Source organism: Schistocerca americana, chromosome 10 (assembly GCF_021461395.2).
Source record: "Schistocerca americana isolate TAMUIC-IGC-003095 chromosome 10, iqSchAmer2.1, whole genome shotgun sequence".
NCBI lineage: Eukaryota > Metazoa > Arthropoda > Insecta > Orthoptera > Acrididae > Schistocerca > Schistocerca americana.
The window spans coordinates 198,268,604-198,286,946 of record NC_060128.1 but is presented as its reverse complement, the minus strand read 5'-3'; the positions used below and the strand labels follow the sequence as shown (position 1 = coordinate 198,286,946).

The 18,343-nt window shown below is 40.6% G+C and overlaps 1 protein-coding gene across 1 annotated transcript in view; it reads right to left on the bottom strand.

The window, feature by feature from the left end:
• Positions 1-1,368: 1,368 nt before the first annotated feature.
• Positions 1,369-18,343, bottom strand: part of LOC124552388 (centaurin-gamma-1A) — a 321,735-nt gene continuing 304,760 nt past the window's right edge. The window contains exons 17-18 of the mRNA XM_047126650.1: positions 14,391-14,535; positions 1,369-5,602 (exon numbers count right to left, since the gene is read on the bottom strand). Of these exons, the coding sequence (XP_046982606.1) occupies positions 5,471-5,602; positions 14,391-14,535 (277 nt within the window). The 3' untranslated portion in view covers positions 1,369-5,470. The remainder of the gene's footprint in view (positions 5,603-14,390; positions 14,536-18,343) is intronic.

The window sequence follows — 18,343 nt, the reverse complement described above, 5'->3', positions numbered from 1 at the left end:
TTCTTAATTTGTGTTTACATCTTAAATTTATAGAATGCCATTCTATGCTAAAGTGTAGACTGACAGCATACTGTGTTTTATCGTTTTAACTCCCGACATAGCTTTACATTTATTCCTAAAGTAGAATACAAACTGTCAGTTGTACAATTTCTTTGCCTCAAAGACAACCTTGTTAATTTTTTACACATTTTGAAATAGTCATGAAATTTATTGTCCTTTATTCTGGTATAAGCTACACAAGAAGCTGTATATATAAAAAACAAAGATGATGTGACTTACCAAACGAAAGCGCTGGCACGTCGATAGACACACAAACAAACACAAACATAAACACAAAATTCAAGCTATCGCAACAAACTGTTGCCTCATCAGGAAAGAGGGAAGGAGAGGGAAAGACGAAAGGAAGTGGGTTTTAAGGGAGAGGGTAAGGAGTCATTCCAATCCTGGGAGCGGAAAGACTTACCTTAGGGGGAAAAAAGGACGGGTACACACTCGCACACACACACATATCCATCCACACATATACAGACACAAGCAGACAATTCTTATATATATATATATATATATAAAAAAAATAGAGGGAAACACTACACGCGGGAAAAATACATCCAAAAACAAAGATGATGTGACCCACCAAACGAATGTGCTGGCAGGTCGACAGACACACAAACACACACACAAAATTCAAGCTTTCACAACCAACGGCCGCTTCGTTAGGAAAGAGCTCTTTCCTGATGAAGAGGCCGTTGGTTGCGAAAGCTTGAAATTTGTGTGTGTGTTTGTGTTTTTTTGTGTCTGTCGACCTGCCAGCGCTTTCGTTTGGTGGGTCACATCATCTTTGTTTTAGATGTAAACCTGTTGGAAATGCTACATAACAATATTGCAGATTTAAAAAAAAAAAAAAAAGAAGAAGAAGAAGAAAAGAAAATCTGTCAAAGTCAACCCACAGCAAAATGTTATGGTACTTCGAGCTGTGGAGTCTAATTTTGAAATGATATTTTGCCAATAACTGCTTCCTTATTTGCATCCTTTATCCGGATGGGATATGATAAAACAATTGCTCTAAGTACAGCTCTGTATGTCATCTCAACAACATGCTGCAGGGCTGCACATGGTCACGTGATGCCCCACCACGCACGAAATTCCACCAGAAATGCGATGAAACATGTATGAGCAGAGCAAGCACCAAGCATGGGCTGCCTATGTCATCGTAGCTGTGCATGCGCAGTACAGCCTGTTGTCTGGCGCTGTCTGGTAACTGCTCAAACGAACCTAGAGACTCAATTGCATAAATTGTAACTAAACCGACTCACACACATTACCTGGAAACTGGTGTGGGGGATGGGCAGTCACAATGAGAAGAAAGCAGCTTATGTCATTCATTTTATTGTAACAGCGTCAGGCATAATAAAAATGACTGGTATTATTTACAAGAATCTTTGGCCAAATTTTACACAAGTTAGGAATCACTGTCAAATTTTTCATCAGCAAAAAATAACTTTTGTAAGAAGCATACAAAAATTCACTTCTGAAAGCAACTTGGAAAAAAGTAGCATTGCATAAATGAATCTTAATGAAGGAAAATTTTATGTATATCATATATCAACAATACAAAATTAATTGTTTCACATAGATGATAAACAGTGTACAGAAGAGAAGCAACAACACTGGCTAATTATTATAAATAACAGGCACAGTAACATTAATGTAAACTACCTCTATCATTGGTGCAACAATTCAGCTATCCATAACTTGTGCATCATCATTAACACATGTTTATTATTTTTTGTTTTAATGTTTTCTACACTCCACATACTTCTTTTGAAACATCCAATGAAACAAATAGCTCCTCCTTCATTTGCAAACTGCAAAGAAGGTGAGAACAGAAAAAAGGGTGGTTGTCAGAACTGAATTACTGATAAATTTCACATTACATCAAACTGTCTTTTTGTAAGAGCAATAGGAAGGAAACTCTAAATGGTCTGACAGCATACAAATAAACACACTTTTATCTTGTAAAGTATTCGAATGGTACATCTTTATTTAGATCCTGTATATTCAGAGACAACCACATACAGAAAAAAGAAAGGATTTCCCAAAACACACACTGCTTGAAGTATGGTCTACATTTCTTATAAATATTGGTATTTACATATATTATATACAGTGATTATCTTCAAAGCAGCAGGTATTTATAAATATATTGCTCTTTTTCCACTACGATGTAAAGGGACTGATTTACACTGTTTCAACAAGTGGAAGAAATATATTCCTGAAACAATATATATACAAAATATACATAACTTTATATATTAACAAATGTGGAAACTAATGGTGAATAAATTAGCACACACGAAGTAACTCTGAACAATAAAAGCACACTGAAATAACTAAAGTGAGAATATTGTAGTACACAGAGTAAACAGTCAGAAACAGGGCACTGTTATGCAGAATCAGAAACTGAGGAAACAACACCACAATAAAAGAATAAAGTGCTGTAAAATAAATCAAAGGTTTACATAGCGTTTAAGCTCAGTAGAAAATGATCAGGTGGTGAGTGGTACTCCACAAATCTACAGACAAATATACTGCCTTTAGCATTTGGGCTAGAAGGCACTATTTAGAGCAGTGGCACTCCAAAACTAAAAGAGGCACAAAAAGCGTGAAACAGTACGTGAAGGCACTCGACGACAGCACGTGCCTGCCACTACAGGTAGAGGAAGTATTTACAGCGAAATTCCAGCTTATTATGCTGAAGCCTTCTTAGAACACGAGAGTCTTACGACTGTGATTTATGAAACTAGTCAACGGAATGTCGGCACACCGTGTACCGTATGAGTCAGTCAGCTTTGGTGATACTGCACTAACGTCTTTAGAGATGGCAGGAAACTGCCAAATGTCGACGACATTTCTGTATGAGGATCTGAATTTTATTTGTCTGTTGCAGTGTGTGTTTCTCCTAATGATCGTGCAGTTACTCTGGTGCCTGGACAGATATTGTCATTTTGTTTTTACTTTGTTTTTACTGCTCATCACATGTTTTATGTGATGTCCAATGTCAACAAAAAATGTCAATTTATTCCTCATTATAGTCAACTGTCTTCTGAAAGTGGAATTTTACATGCCCATAGATAGAGCAGTCTCAAATTAGTCTACAATGATATTTGGTGTAAGTATGTGTTAACAGGGAAAACAAAACAGGAAGAATAGCCGGTAGTGCATCAAGGAATGAATATCACTGCTCCTGTGTCGGTGTATTGTGCGAGAGGCAAGATGACACCCCACAGAGGGAGGGAAGGAGAGAGTCGCGTGAGAAACAGTTATGGGTACAAGGAGTAAAACTGGGGGCCAAACCATAGTAAAATATAATCCACGTTATTGCATTAAAGATGCAGAAAATGAAACACCACGCCTCAGTCAAAACATCTCAAATGTTGTAGCAGTACAGGTATGCGTCCACTAGGTCTGCTCTCGAGCAGCTGATAACGGCCAATACTGACACATCGGTAGATATTTGTTGGCTGAGTCTCCCTTTCCTGACTCCTGGACTTCTGGTTATTTTCTGTGTTTTGCTGTCCCTGTTATAATTTGCATCATTCAGTAGGATACTGCACTGGGGGGCAATACTGAATGCGAACATAAAATGTCACTCTAAAAAAAACAAACTGACACTTCTCGTTGACACCGAGCTTTGAAGAAAACTTGAGATGAGCGGCATTTGTTTGGGCCGACTCAATCTACACGTCTGCAGAGACAAAGCTACAGATATGTACCAAAATGCCAGAGCTAACAACTCTTAGGAGAGGGCATCTTATGTGGCCACAGTTTTCATTTGTCTTCAACAACTACTAAGTAAGTGTAATGACAGAGAACAGGGAGGCTACACCAGCTGAGGGATATTGCGAGGACCCCCAACTGTGTGCCGTCTGGCAAACTCCGAGCACATCTCTACCGTTGCACTGTTCTTTTTATTGATAATGTGTTTCAGTATGAGTTTGTTTAGAATACACAGCTAATGTTCTAGCCATTTATACAAGAATTAAAGATGTTTGGGGCAAGAGAGTTTAATAATACACGTACAGTTTTCTTTTTCTCTGCAGGTGACTGGATGAATACTTTTGGCAGAATAATTGTGGCACTGAAAAATCTGTAAACTGTGAAAAGACAAATTGGCATACAAAATACAATGGAAATTCAGTTGGTACAAAAAATTCACTATCAGTCTCAAAGGTGCAGAACTAAGAACTTTACACTATAAAACAGATTGTCAATACGCAGACGGTTCAGCAAATCACTCGCGCTTGTGGTACGGATTCTGTGTGGATGTTGACAGACAATAAATGCACAGTGCAGATTTTTTCCATTACAGCTGCAGACAAGGTCACGGTCGTCGCCAACACCGGACATTAAACTCTGGGTAAATCACGCAAATTACCAACGAATCGCATTTAAATGGTGCACTTTCGATAAATGAGTTCCCGTCCTCAGACCGAGTGTACTAGTATCGTCACAACATTAAAAGTAAACAAGTATGCCTCTGGCACAGGCAACACGTCTGACGGAGCCACTAGGGGACAAAGAGTGTCACTCTTAGGGTAAGGCGGAGGCTGTCTGGTCTGACATTTCAGTGTCTAATGTTTGTTAGCTTTTAGTATCACCTACATTCTCATACAGGTCACCTGAGAATAGACACTTCTACGGCCGTAACTTTGTGTGCATTTGAGTGTCTGGGTGGTTGCGTGTGTGAGTGAGTGTACGTTTACTAGAGAAAGAGCGAGAGCTCAAACGCTATTGTAAATACAGTTTCTTGTTGTGTGTTTCTGTGCACGACACATCACTCAGCTATGGGAGAGGAGTCACCTTTCCTGTATTTTATGTATTATTCCACACAGGAATTTCCACTGTTGTTATAGAAATCCCTTTCGGGAAGATGTCGTTTCGTACGTGGTTTATCACTAATAATAAGTGATCGAGACAAAGTTTAATTCTCCAGTAAATACACAGTTTTTCTGTATACTTAAAACACTCAGTTTCAAGTAAATGCCCAGATTAGTTCCCAGAAAGTGAGAAAGTGCAGTCGAGAAACACGCTCTCGTAACGGATACGTAGTGCAAAGGAGGAAGAACCTTAGGTGTGTGTAGGAAATGATTAAATATCATACAAAAGGTGAAGCTTCAGGTCATAGCAGAAGAGACCAAAAAAGGCAATTCTGGCCAGTACAGAAGGTAGTGAAATGATATACAAAATTCTCACATGAGTATTGACAACTCATAGGAAGAGAGAGAGAGAGAGAGAGAGAGAGAGAGAGAGAGAGAGAGAGAGAGAGAGAGAGAGAGGAGAGAGAGAGAAGGTGGCTGTGGCGCCGACCAGCTGAGATTCACAGTCAGAGCGTGGCAGGGACCACCTCGAGCCCCGTCCCACCACCTCCGGTCTGCCGGCTTCAGCCCGTCACGTCGGGCGGCACCCTCCGCTACGTGCCGCCACCTGGGGCCTGCCATGCGCAGCTCGCCAGCAGTTCTACCAGCTCGATATCTTCGCTGCCCGCGGCGTACGCGAGGCACGTCCTGCCCTCGTGGTCGACGGCACGGACGTTTGCGTTGTTCTGGAAAGGAGAGCTCGAGTAAACTCGCTGCACAAATGGTAAAATAAATACCGATAAAATGCTTCGACAGTGGATACGGTGAAAAAAGGGAGTCACGTTTACTATTAGTCTTCTCTCTTCTCACTTCACATTTCAGAGGGTCAAACTCTTGTCAGTGAACAGATTTATTTCGATTAATAAGTTACGGTTATATTACATAGTTCTTCTACGCACTGAACTATGCAGAGTAGGTCTAGTAACATTTAAAACGTACTGAGAACATATAAAATGATGATACTGCCAACAGAGAGAGGGGAGAGCACGTGCAGACCTCGACAGAACTGTCGGGTTGTTGGGCTCACGATTCCAAATTATTTCTTATGCTGTGCAGCTTATGGCACATTTTGCCAGTCACATGCACACGTTCTAGCTTTATGAGTAGATATACTTGTGGTTTACATAAGTAATGATGAGTGGGTCCTGGTTGTGACCAGTCTGGTGTGTGGGCATATTTAATAGCAGCATTGACATCAGTAGCAAACACACTAGTATTAAAACATACATGATATAGTAAGAAATGGCTGCTGTAACACACAAATTATGACTACTAATAATATAAGCTGACAGATAAGCACTTCAGCTGATGGGGGTATGAACTGTTGGTATGTGGATGGAGCTGTTGGGCTATACAAGTTGGATCCAAAAGCTAATGAAGTTTTCAGCCTTGTTCATGCATTCATGAACCTATCAATAACACAATGCCAAAACTTTTGTGTAAAAGAATTTGGATATGTATGAGTTACTTGTTGATGTAAAAGACTTAGAATATTGGTGGTGATGGAGAAAAATCACAAACTCAAATGTTATGTTTGAAGTTAAGTTGGAATATTGCCTATTTTTTGTTGAAATACTAATATATACCTTTGACAGAAGTATTGTTATTTATGAAGAGTAATTATTTTATTTATGAACTACAAGATTATTTATGTCTAGTTCATCAAGAAGGGTGCTTTGAGAAGATTCATTTTACAAAATTCAAGTCAAATGTAGCAAAGAGATTTAGTTGGCTACAACAGATTTTATTTTCTATCAACGACATGTATGCACAATGAAATATATTTCTTGAAGGACAAGATAAAACACACCCTATGGGGAATAGAAGGAGAAGGAGGGGGGGGGGGATAGAGAGAGAGAGAGAGAGAGAGAGAGAGAGAGAGAGAGAGAGAAAAGTTGTAAAGATTACAGTTTCAGAACAACTGTACAATTTATTCAAGAGAACACGCTTTATGAATTGAGCAAATCAGTAACATGTTGGTCCGTCTTTGACCTTTATGCAAACAGTTATTCTGCTTGGCACTGATTGATAGGATTTTTGGATGTCCTCCTGAGGGATATCGTGCCACAGTCTGTCCAACTTCTGTGTTCGATTGTCAAAATCCTGAGGTGGTTGGACCCCCCTGGCCATAATGCTCCAAACATTCTAAACTGGGGAGAGATCTGGCCCTCTTGCTGGCCAAGGTGGGGTTTGGCAGGCACGAAGACAAGCACTGGAATCTCTTGCGATGTGCAGACAGGCATTAACTTGCTGAAATGTAAACCCAATGGCTTGCCGTGAAGAGCAACAAAATGGAGTGCAGACTATCGTTAACGTGCTGCTGTGATGTAAAGGTGCTGCAGATGACAACCGACGGGTTCTTGCTATGAAATGTAATGGCACCACAAACCGTCGGGCTGTATAGCAGGCGACAGTCAGATTGGTATACCAATGCTGTCCGGGCGTGTTCAAATGCATCTTCAGCCTGGAACCTCATTGACTGGCCTCGGATTGTCTTCACCGATGAGCCCCACTGCCAAGTGAGGGACAGATCTAGAGTGCCCCAAAGAATAGTGGTATATCGACCTGACCGTCGCTCGCCACACGGCTCGATCGTCACGAGTGGTGGTCTGAAGTGCCATTTCTTATCGTAGCAGGACCCCTTTGGTTGTCATCCACGGGACGCTTACATTGGCACATCACATCGATGATATTCTATGCCTCATTTTGTTGCCCTTCATGGTGAGGCAGCCTGATCTTACATTTCAGCAAGATAATGACCACCCACGTGTGGAGAGTTTCTACTGCTTGTGTTCGTGCTTGCCAAACCCTACCTCAGCCAGCAAGGTTACCAGATTTCTTCACAACTGAGAATTTTTGGAGCATTGTGCGCAGGGCCCTCCAACCGACTCAGAATTTTGAAAGAATTTGGCATGATATCCCTCAGGAGGTCATTCAGGAACTCTAATCAATCAATGCCAAGCCAAATAACTGCTTGCATAATGGCCTGAGGTGAACCAACACATTATTGACTTGCTGTATCTGTGAAACTCTTTTTCTTGAATAAATCATCCAATATTTGGGACACTGTAGTTATTTTTTGTTTGTACACGTAAATTACACCTACTGATTTCCATCCCATTTGGATAATTCCTCTGTGGTGAGTCATTCTTTTTGTATTAGAGTGCAAACATTACATTTTTATAGTAGTGGCACTGTCATTGTGTTTCAATAAAATTATTAATTCTCAGAGAATATGGCACCATTTGGGATGGGACAGAAGTGCCACTAGAGTGTAAGAGTGAAATCACACTTTCTTCAACTATGACCTCCACTCACAACAAGGAAAAAATCTGTTGCCTCTGAAATACATCAAAATGAGCAATAAAAATCCATGACCAATAATGATTCTTTGTCAATGAAAACAAAACACATCTGGTGCAACATTCTCTCAAACTACAATATACTTTAGACAGAAAAGATCCAGGCACTAGTTATAACAAGTGTAGGATCATCTAGAACAGGGTTAAATATAACAAACCAATAAATAAAAGACATAGAAAAGAAAATGTTCTGAGGAGCAAAATACAAAACAAACAAAAACCATCTGAACGAGTATTCCATCACTGACGAAGAGAGGGCAGGCAGGATGGAGAGACTGGAACCCCAGAGATTGCAACACTACATGCGTGATGTTTTGCGATTACGTTGGCACACGTGCTAGTAGATGTCATGTAAATTTGCTAGTTGACTGTATGCAGTCGTTTGAAGCATTTGTGGTGCTTGTGATGTTAAAATGGAAAAAAATCAAATATCGTACATCGGTTAAATTCTTCGTAAAAGAAGGTTTAACCGTGACCAAAATTCATTTGCGGCTTTTAAATGTGTATTATGGCTCTTCACCTTCAATTTCCTCTATGAAGAATCGTGTAGCCGAGTTTAAACACGGCCACAAACACGTCCGAGATGATCCACGTAGAGGACTAAAAAAAGTTGTATGGAACTGATAATACTCTAGTGATATCAAAGGAACATGTCGGTTACATCTTGCAACAGGGACTGAACGCGAGAGAGCTTTGTGAAAGATAGGTGCCGCGTGTGCTCACTGCACAAATGCATTCACACAATACTTTCTGGAAAGTGCTCAGTGAATTTTAGGAAAAACAGTAGTGTCTTTTCTGTCAACACATAACAGTGAATGAAACTTGGTTTCACCACTACACACCCAAATAGAAACAGCAGTCTATCCAGTGGACAGAAGTCAGTTCTTCAGCATTACAGAAGGCAATGACAGTGCCATCGGTGCGAAAGATCGTAGAATTGGTGTTGTGGGATGTGAAAGGAATTTTTTTGACTGGCTATTTTGAAAACACCATAACTGGAAAATGCTACTCTCAATTTGTAATAAAACTAGGTGCAACCATTTGTGAAAACAGACCCAGCTTAAAGAAGGAAAGAATCATCTTCTATCATGACAATGCACCTGCACACAAAAGTATCTTGGCAAAGGGGAAACTAAGGGATCTGCACTATGAAGTGCTGGAACATACACCCTATTCCCCAGATTTGGCTCCCTCGGACTCCCCTATTCTCAAAACTAGAATTTCCTTGCCGGCCAGCACTTTTTGTCCGATCGAGAAGCCACTGTGGCTGTAGATGAGTACTTTGCAGCAATTCTGAAGGGACAGTACAGGGAGGGGATCATGTTATTGGAATACCACCCAATGAAATGTACTGATATTAGAGGAGATTATGCGGAAAAATACAACTTCTTTGAAAGCATAATTTGTCTTTTTCACTGCCAGGTTCAAAACTTTCAGACCACCCTATTAGATTAGTTGAACATTTTAATGATAATTGGGCACCTGGAACGCGACATCAAGGCTTGAGAGCTGCACTAGTGACACCTACACATAAAAAGGAGAGAAAGGTATTGCAAAAACTGTCTGCAGCTACTAAAGTATGGGCTACAGTCCTTAAAGGAAAATTATGAAATAAAGTAGAACAAAAGCTTGGAGAACAGCAACATAGGTTTATGAAGCAACATTTTTGTCAACACACACACACACACCGGCTATATTAATTTCGCTGAAATGAAATTAATAGTTCAATGGTGATGAAATCGACAGAGGTGCAATGACAAGAAATCACAGTGGTGAAAATTGCCCAGACTTGCTGCAATTAAAAATTTTTGGAAAAAAAGAAGAGGAAACTGTAGGGGGCACTGACTGTTTGTGTCAGTTCTAAAAGCGTACTCGGGTGGCCTGACCGACACTGTCAACCGCTCGAGATGGGTTCAAATACTGATCTGGCACAAATCTACATTTGTTATGACGTGTTCACAGGTTCAATTCATTTATCGAATGTATATTAATTCATTTTAATATGAGGATCATTCCGAAAGAAGTGCCCCCTATTTTTTTTGTGGTGACTTTGGATGTCCGTGCCAGATGTCACTGCTCGGGCCTTCCTCTTTCGTCTGCGGGTGAAGCACCAGCAAGTGGTTCCGTTGCGCCAGCAGAAGAGTGTTCCAAAATGGAGTCCGATATGGACGTGCGTATAAAATAGAAATACGTGATTTAATTCTTCACTGTTGAAGAAATTGCACCGATTGAAATCCGTCGATGCTCGCTAAAGGCGTATAGAGACAATACGATAGACGTGAGCAATGTGAGGTGATGGGTACGGCATTTTCAAGGCGGTCGAAAGAGTGCACATGACAAGCCAATGAAGAGCATCTCGATCGACTCATCTGTGCCGATTGGCAGATAACAACTGGAGAACTGTATGCAAAGCTGAATTCTGGTTGTAATGTCTTGGGAACAATGTCAGAACATCTCGGTTATCGCAAAGTCTGTGTGAGGTGGGTCCCGCGGATGCTTACGGAAGAACAAAAAATTCAGTGAATGGAAATTTGTCAGGACCTGTTGGACCAGTATGAAGCTGAAGCTGACAATTTTCTGAATATCATCATCACTGTAGATGAGATGCGGCGTCACAACCACGAGTTACACAGTCCGTGAAAATGGTGACATCTGCAGGCAAAGTGATGTGCACAGTCTTCCAGGATAGCCAGTGTTGTGGTTCTTTTGAATGTTCTGGAGCCTGGAGAAACTGTCAATTCAGCAAGCTACAATATGACACTGACTACTTTTACCTACAACACGATAACACCAGGTTCCACACCAGTTTCACGACCGTGCAATTCGTTGCAAAATTTTGCTGGACTGTCTTATGACATCCACTGTACAGTCCAGATTTAGCACCTTCAAACTTCCATCTCTTTGAGCCTCTGAAAGATGGATTACGTGGAGAATTTTTCAAATGCAGCATGCAGATCTAATTCATCATTGGCAAAAGTGCACGACGAATAGTGGTGAGTATGTGGAAAAATGATAGTCTGTCACTGAAATATTGCTCTACTTAGCTGTGGTGTTGTAATTTATGTATCTCCTGCAGTTTCAGTGAATAAAAATAGGAGGAATTACTTCCAGGATGACCCTCATAGTAAATCACGCTAATGTGCTACACTCCTTAATGTAGCAACCCTTGCATAGGATACTCGTATACAGTACGAGTCATCTGCTCCTACTGGTGAGTTTTATGCAAACCGCGAGACCTTCAAAAACCACATTTGAGATTTTCATATTCCCTCACTTACTATGTGCAGACTGTTAGTCTCACAGAAAAAGGAAACAGGACCTTTTTGTAGGAAATTCAATGTAGTATATTTTGTACTGGGATATGTTTTCACTGCATCAGGATGCATTTCCACTGGAGGCCATGGTTTTTCAGTTATTCAAGAAAAACACACTTGAAAGTGACTTTTGTATATTTTTCTAGAATGATTTGAGAACTAAATCCTCTAGCGAAAATGTGTCCCAATACAAAATTTAACTACATTAAATTTCCTACAGAAAATGTGGCATACATTGCTCCTGTATAGGACCAACAAAGCTTGCACATGGTATTTGAAGGCTTTGTGGCTTGTATAAAATCCATCTGTAGGGCAAAATTAATCATCTTGTATATGCAAGGTGTTCCAAAATGATTTATGTGATTTCACATGACAATATCTTCTACGTGAATGAAGCTAGGAACTTAATAGGAGTTTTAACTTGTGCATCAAAACTAAAAGTTCACCTCAGCTCCAATTGTAAGCTGTCGGTGTGTACGATTACCGGCAGGAGTCTCATTTGTGCAACTCACTCACTTGTTAGGAATCATTTATGTGAATATTTTGGAGATCTGGCTTTTTCTGCAATTGTGAGAACATGTCAAAAATGTGAGGATGAAGTCCTTCACAAAGGCACTGTCGTATAAAACATTCTCGGACTTATTGCAGCATCAGTTCAGGGTTAAACTTGATATAGACGATGGGGGTAATTGTCGAAAGCTCTAGATTTTACCCCGAACTGACACGGCAAGAAATCCAAAAATGTTTTATTAATTTTGGTAAACATTTTTGGAATACAGTGATCAATTAATTGTTATATTTAGATTAAAGTTCAGTCTTGATCACGTTATGTCTGTTTTAATGAGTAACCGACAGTTGACTGCATAGCAGCAAGGAGAGCTCCACCTACCAACCCAAGGGAGCCAATGGGTCTGATGATGGTTTTATAGAAAAAACCAAAACCGGTTACTCATTAAAACAGACATAACGTGATCAAGACTGAACTTTAATCTAAATGTTTTATTAATGCTGAAAATATAATTTTTGAATATAATGGAGCACTGTTGTACTGGTAACAGCAAGTAAGAGCATTCTTCAACAACAAGCTGTCTCAACATTGGATCGGTCATAATGCACCATTGGGCTCAGCGAGTGCCTGATCTCCAGACTGCAATGTCTGTTCCTGACAGTTAATGTGTAACTTGACCCAGTCCACATCCTTCACAGCTCTCCTCCACTGACGGAACTGATCAGACACGATGTGTGAACGGAAAACTGCACTCGTTCCTGTATTATTTTGTGCAGCCCTGCAATGCGTACAGACAGTAAAATATTAAGGTGGTGAGAAATACAAAGACGTAGCAATGTCCAGATAGATACAGTTCTCTTTACTGATGACGCAAGTATTATAATCAAGCTTAGCTGTAAAACTTCAACAGTTGAAAAAGTAAATAAAATTTTCTTGAAAATTAATTACTGGTTTTCTGCTATGGACTGTCACTGAACTTATATACAACACAATACATGCAATTCAGTACTGCACAAAGCCCAATCATCATCATCATCATCTTGAGCAGTTTCCAGTCCCAGGCTGGGTCTGCCTGGGACATAAGCCTCGCCATCATTCTATTTTCACTCTGGTCCAGTCGTCACCTCTTTTTTTCGACACACACTTTTCAGCCATTTATCCCTCGGTCTTCCTCTCGATCGTTTCCTTCGCATCTCGACTTCGTGTGTCTTCTTGAGACTCCTCTTATTTTCCATTCTCTTTAAGTGCTCGTACCATCTTAGCCTTGCTATCGCTATCCTGCTCTGCACGATTTGCTCTTTCACTATTTCCCTTACCCCGTCTTTCCTCATCTGGATCCTCCTTGCTAATCCTATCTTGCTTGGGAGGAGCTTCACTTCCACAAGCTTGTAATCTGCATTCTTTACTTTTTTGTGGGACGTCTTTGTTCCAAAGAAGGCTCCTAACACTTTGCAGGAATGCTTCTGCGTATCTGATTCCTCTCTCATTTCTTCCATTTTCCTCCATCACACTTTCCACATACTTGATGCTTTCCACCTTCTTCTACTGCTCACCTCCAATCATTCCGCTAGTTTGTCTATCTTTCTTTCTAGAGTTAACCAAGATTTCACATTTGTTTACATTAAATTCCATTCCATACTGTCTCACAGTTTCTTCCCAACCACACAATTTAAAAAAAATGTGTGGCAGTTGTAATATATCAGAATGAGACTCGTATAGTTTACTACTCGGTACAATCCTCCAGTTAACTACTAACTGATCCAGTGCTATGAACACTGCAATTTCACAAACTTACTATCAATGCTTTATTATTCAGCACTCAATTTTGTAATGGAGCGCAAAAACTTGACTGAATTTGTAAAACATGTTATTTTTATTCTAAATTTGTACTCTTAAAAAATATCATGAGCCCCATTATACTCTATCCTACAATATTGCTCTCCTACATTAATACTATCATACAGTGATGGACTGTTCACAGTACGATGCTTACTTTTGTACACACTCTGTCTGATCATTCTGTAGTATGTTCTTTATACACTAACAAACAAGAAGTTTTATTTAAAGAGTTATAACAAGAGATGATGCATTTTAATACCAAATGACTATATATGCTCTAGCTGTAGATAGTGGCTGGTAATGCCTGAAACTGCCCTGAAAAATAAATAAATAAAAATAAAAAAAAATTAATAATACGGTCAGCTTTCGTCAACACTTTTATGTCCCAAATAACCATCACATATGTCAAATCTGCAGAGAACCTGAGCATCAAAGGTTTTCAACAACTCACCCAGACGAGGAGCTGCGCGACGGCGAGGTTTCTGGTGGCACAGGCGAGGTGCAGCGGCGTGCGTAGGTCCCGCGCGCTCACTGTCGCGTTCACCTGGTCCGGCGTCGCGTGCGCCAGCAGCAGCGCCAGCGTCTTTATGTCGCTCCTGCGGGCAAGGTCACACAGTGCGGAATGTCGTGTCACTCAATTCTCTCAATTAGTACAGTGTCTTCTGTTAAAACATTTGCACCGTTCTGCAGTCACTGCCTAATACTGTACACTCACATTTCGGCCCTATCTGCAGAGGTGAAACACTCACAACTGAGTGGAAAGAGCAAGTGGCTCCATAATTGTAGGTAAACTGTGGCTGCATACAAGGCACCATAATCTGTCACACGGTGTATAATGCCTCTGTCTGAAAAGCAACACTGTCAGGGCAATAAGGTATCCAACCATCTTCCAAAGGGAAGAGAGATACAGTTAAAATGTTTCATGTAGAGGACAAATAAAATATGTGAGCCAGAATACTTATGACAAGGGCTCAATTACTCATAGTCGGCTTTTAAGAAAAATGGTTATTGCAGTAAGGAAATGGAACAAGCCCTGCATCCAAATATAAATATTTCTGGGACTAATGTGGAACTAGGACCACCAACAGGGAAACTTTTTCTTCCCTCCATTAATGAGATTACTGATCAAATCGAGAAGCTTTCATGAAAAAATTTCTACTGTTTCAGTCATTATATATTAACATTCATTATCATACACGTGTTTTGGCAGCATGCTGCGATCATCAGGAGCATTACAGTTACATGTATATTATATTAATCTGAAGGATAATGAGGGTTATTTGCTGGGTCCATATAACACAGATAAATTTCAAGTAAAAAATGATCAGTCAAACATGAGATTAAAACAATTCTCAAGGTGACAGAGTAAGTATTTGAATTTTTTAGATCTGTAAAAGATGCAAGTCATACACTGACTACGGCTGGTGTGTAAAATTCTGAACAGTTGTGGTCAAGTGTATATTGGAGCCACAAAAAGGAGAATCGATACCTGTCTAGCCAAACACAGGAGGAAATGTCAGTTTGGGTAAGCTTTACAAGAGGGCATCACAAATAAAATTTTACAAGAGTAACACCTTAGCAAAGACGATGCATTATACAGTGCTCGGTCGGTTTTGGGAGAGGGGCCCAAATAGCGAGGTTATCATTCCTGTCGTATTAGGATAGGATGGGAAGGGAAGTCAAAGGAACCATCCCGGCATTTGCCTGAACCGATGTAGGGAAATCACAGAAAACCTAAATCAGGATCGCCGGATGCAAGTTTCAACCGTCGTCGTCCCGAATGCGAGTGTAGTGTGTTGACCACTGCACCACCTCGCTCCGTGATGTATTTTTGTGCCAGCCTCTAAAGAGATGCAATACAAATTTATAAATGGCAAAATAATTTTAATGGGGAAAGGAGGGAATTAAATAAAATAGGAATGTCAATTGCTGCGCATAAATGGGAATTCTTACAAATGATTACTTGTAATTGATAATGTCAAGTGTCAAGAGAGAATCGAATCAATATTAACCTCATACTTTCTGCAGATAATGCAGTTATAGATAATGAAGTACTGTCTGAAAGAAGCTGCATAAATATTCAGTCAGAGCTTAGTAAGATTTGACAGCGGTGCAAAGATTGCCAATTTATCTCAAATATTCAGAAGTGTAAAACTGTGCACTTTACAAGATGAATGAAACTTCTAAGTTATAATATCAGTGAGTCACAATTGGAATTAGCCAACTCATGCAAATACCTGGGTATAACACTTTTTACGGGTATGAAATGGAACAGTTACATAGGGTCAGTTGTGGGTAAAGCAGGTAGCAGGTTTCAGTCTATTGGTAGAATACCGGGGAAATGCAATCAGTCTCATTCTTCCCACACTCCATAAGTGAATGGAACAGGAAGAAATCCCAATAACTGGTACAATGGGATGTACCCTCTGTCATGCACTTACGTTGATTTGCAGAGTATAGATGCAAATGTAAATCAGATGATGAACTGAGGTGCCCTGTATACACCTCATAACTCCCCTAAATTCTGGGACTCATTGAGGCTTCAGCTCAGTGGCCAATATTTCATATCCTAAAATGTCTTCCACAGATGAAGACAAAACAACCGTGAACAGCACACGAAACTGCTGGGGGAGATGGGTGGCTGTAGAAAAGGATGACACCTCTCTGTGTCATAAAGTAATTGGATAGATAAAAATCTACTCACCAAACAGTAGTAGGAGAACACACACGAAGAAGGTATTACCCCTCTTCCTTCACCTTCAACCCTTCTGCTAGAAGAAAGAGCCACTGATTCCGAAAGCTCACAAACTATAATACATTTTATAGGTGTGTTCTCCTGCCGGCTGCTTGGCGACTAGATTTTTTGTCTCTCCAATTACATTATATTTTGAAAAACTGACTATTTTTGCTGATACATCTATGTGTTATCTGTTCTGTGCACATAATCGCCATAAATAACGGGACTATGTTTTTTGCACTAGGTTTTTACTGATTTTGTTGTTATTTTACTCATAAGCCCAAGGACTGGTTCGAAGAAGCTTTCAGTGGTAGTCCATACTGTGCAAGCCTCTCCATATCTGGATAACTGTCACAGCTTACATTCTTCTGTACCTGCTTGCACTGAGATGACAAAATTCAGAGGACGTAGACTTGCTTATATACAGATGGCAGTAGAACTGTGTTCACAAGGCATAAAAGGACAGAGCATTAGTGTAGCTGTCATTTGTACTCAGGTGATTCACGAGAAAGGGTTTCCGATACGATTATTCCCACACGACAGGAATTGACAGACTTTGAACACAGAATGGTAATTGGAACTAGACACGTGGGACATTCCGTTTCGGACACCATTAGGGAATTCAGTATTCTGTGAACCACAGTGTCGAGAGTGTGCTGAGAATACCAAGTTTCAGGCATCACCTCTCATTACTGACAACACAGTGGTCGAAAACCTTCACTCGACAACTGAGAGCAGTGGCATTTGCGCAGAGTTGTCAGCTCCGACAGACGAGCAACCTGTGTGAAATAACCACAAAAATCAACGCGGGATGTACGACGGAAGTATCCGTTAGGACAGTGTCGCAAAACTCGGCGTCAGTGGGCCACGCCAGCAGACGACTGACACGAGTGTCTTTGCCGAGAGCACGACATCACCTGTGGCGTCTATCCTGGGCTCGTGACCATATCGGCTAGACTCTAGACGACTGAAAAACTGTGGCCCGGTAAACTTGAGTCCCAAATTCAGTCGTTAAGGGCTGACGGTAGGGTTAGAGAGTGGCGCAGACGCCACAAAAGCTCGGACTGAAGTTTTAATTTGACTGAATGGTTTGGCTACCCAGATCGCCCAGCAAGAATCCCGTCGGACATTTATGGGACACAAATTGAGGGTCAGTTTGTGCACACAAACCTGCACCAACACCAGCTCCCAATTACATACGGCTATAGAGGCAGCGGGGCTCAATATTTGTGCAGGGGACTTCTAATTACTTGCCGTCAAGCTGCTGCACTACGCCAGGCAAAAGGAAGTCCGACACGATATTAGGAGGTAACCCGTGACTTTTGTTCCTCAGTTTACCGTAATGAAGCTTTGGTCTCCTCCTCTACAATTTATACCCTCCCCATTTCCCCCCATTACCAAAGTGATGATTCCTTCACGCCTTAGGCTGTCCCCTCACAAGGGATCACTTCTTCCAGTCAAGCTGTGCCACACGTTTCTTTATTCCCCAGTTTGATTCAGTACCTCCTCATTAGTTACCTGATATCCCCACTCAATCTTCAGCATTTTTCTGGAGCATCGCGTTTCCAATCCGACGTTTTATATTTGTTGTGCAAATTTATTCTGTGGTGCATAATACTGTTTTGGATTTTACGTTTATTCTTTCTCGATAAATGTAAGTTCGGTCT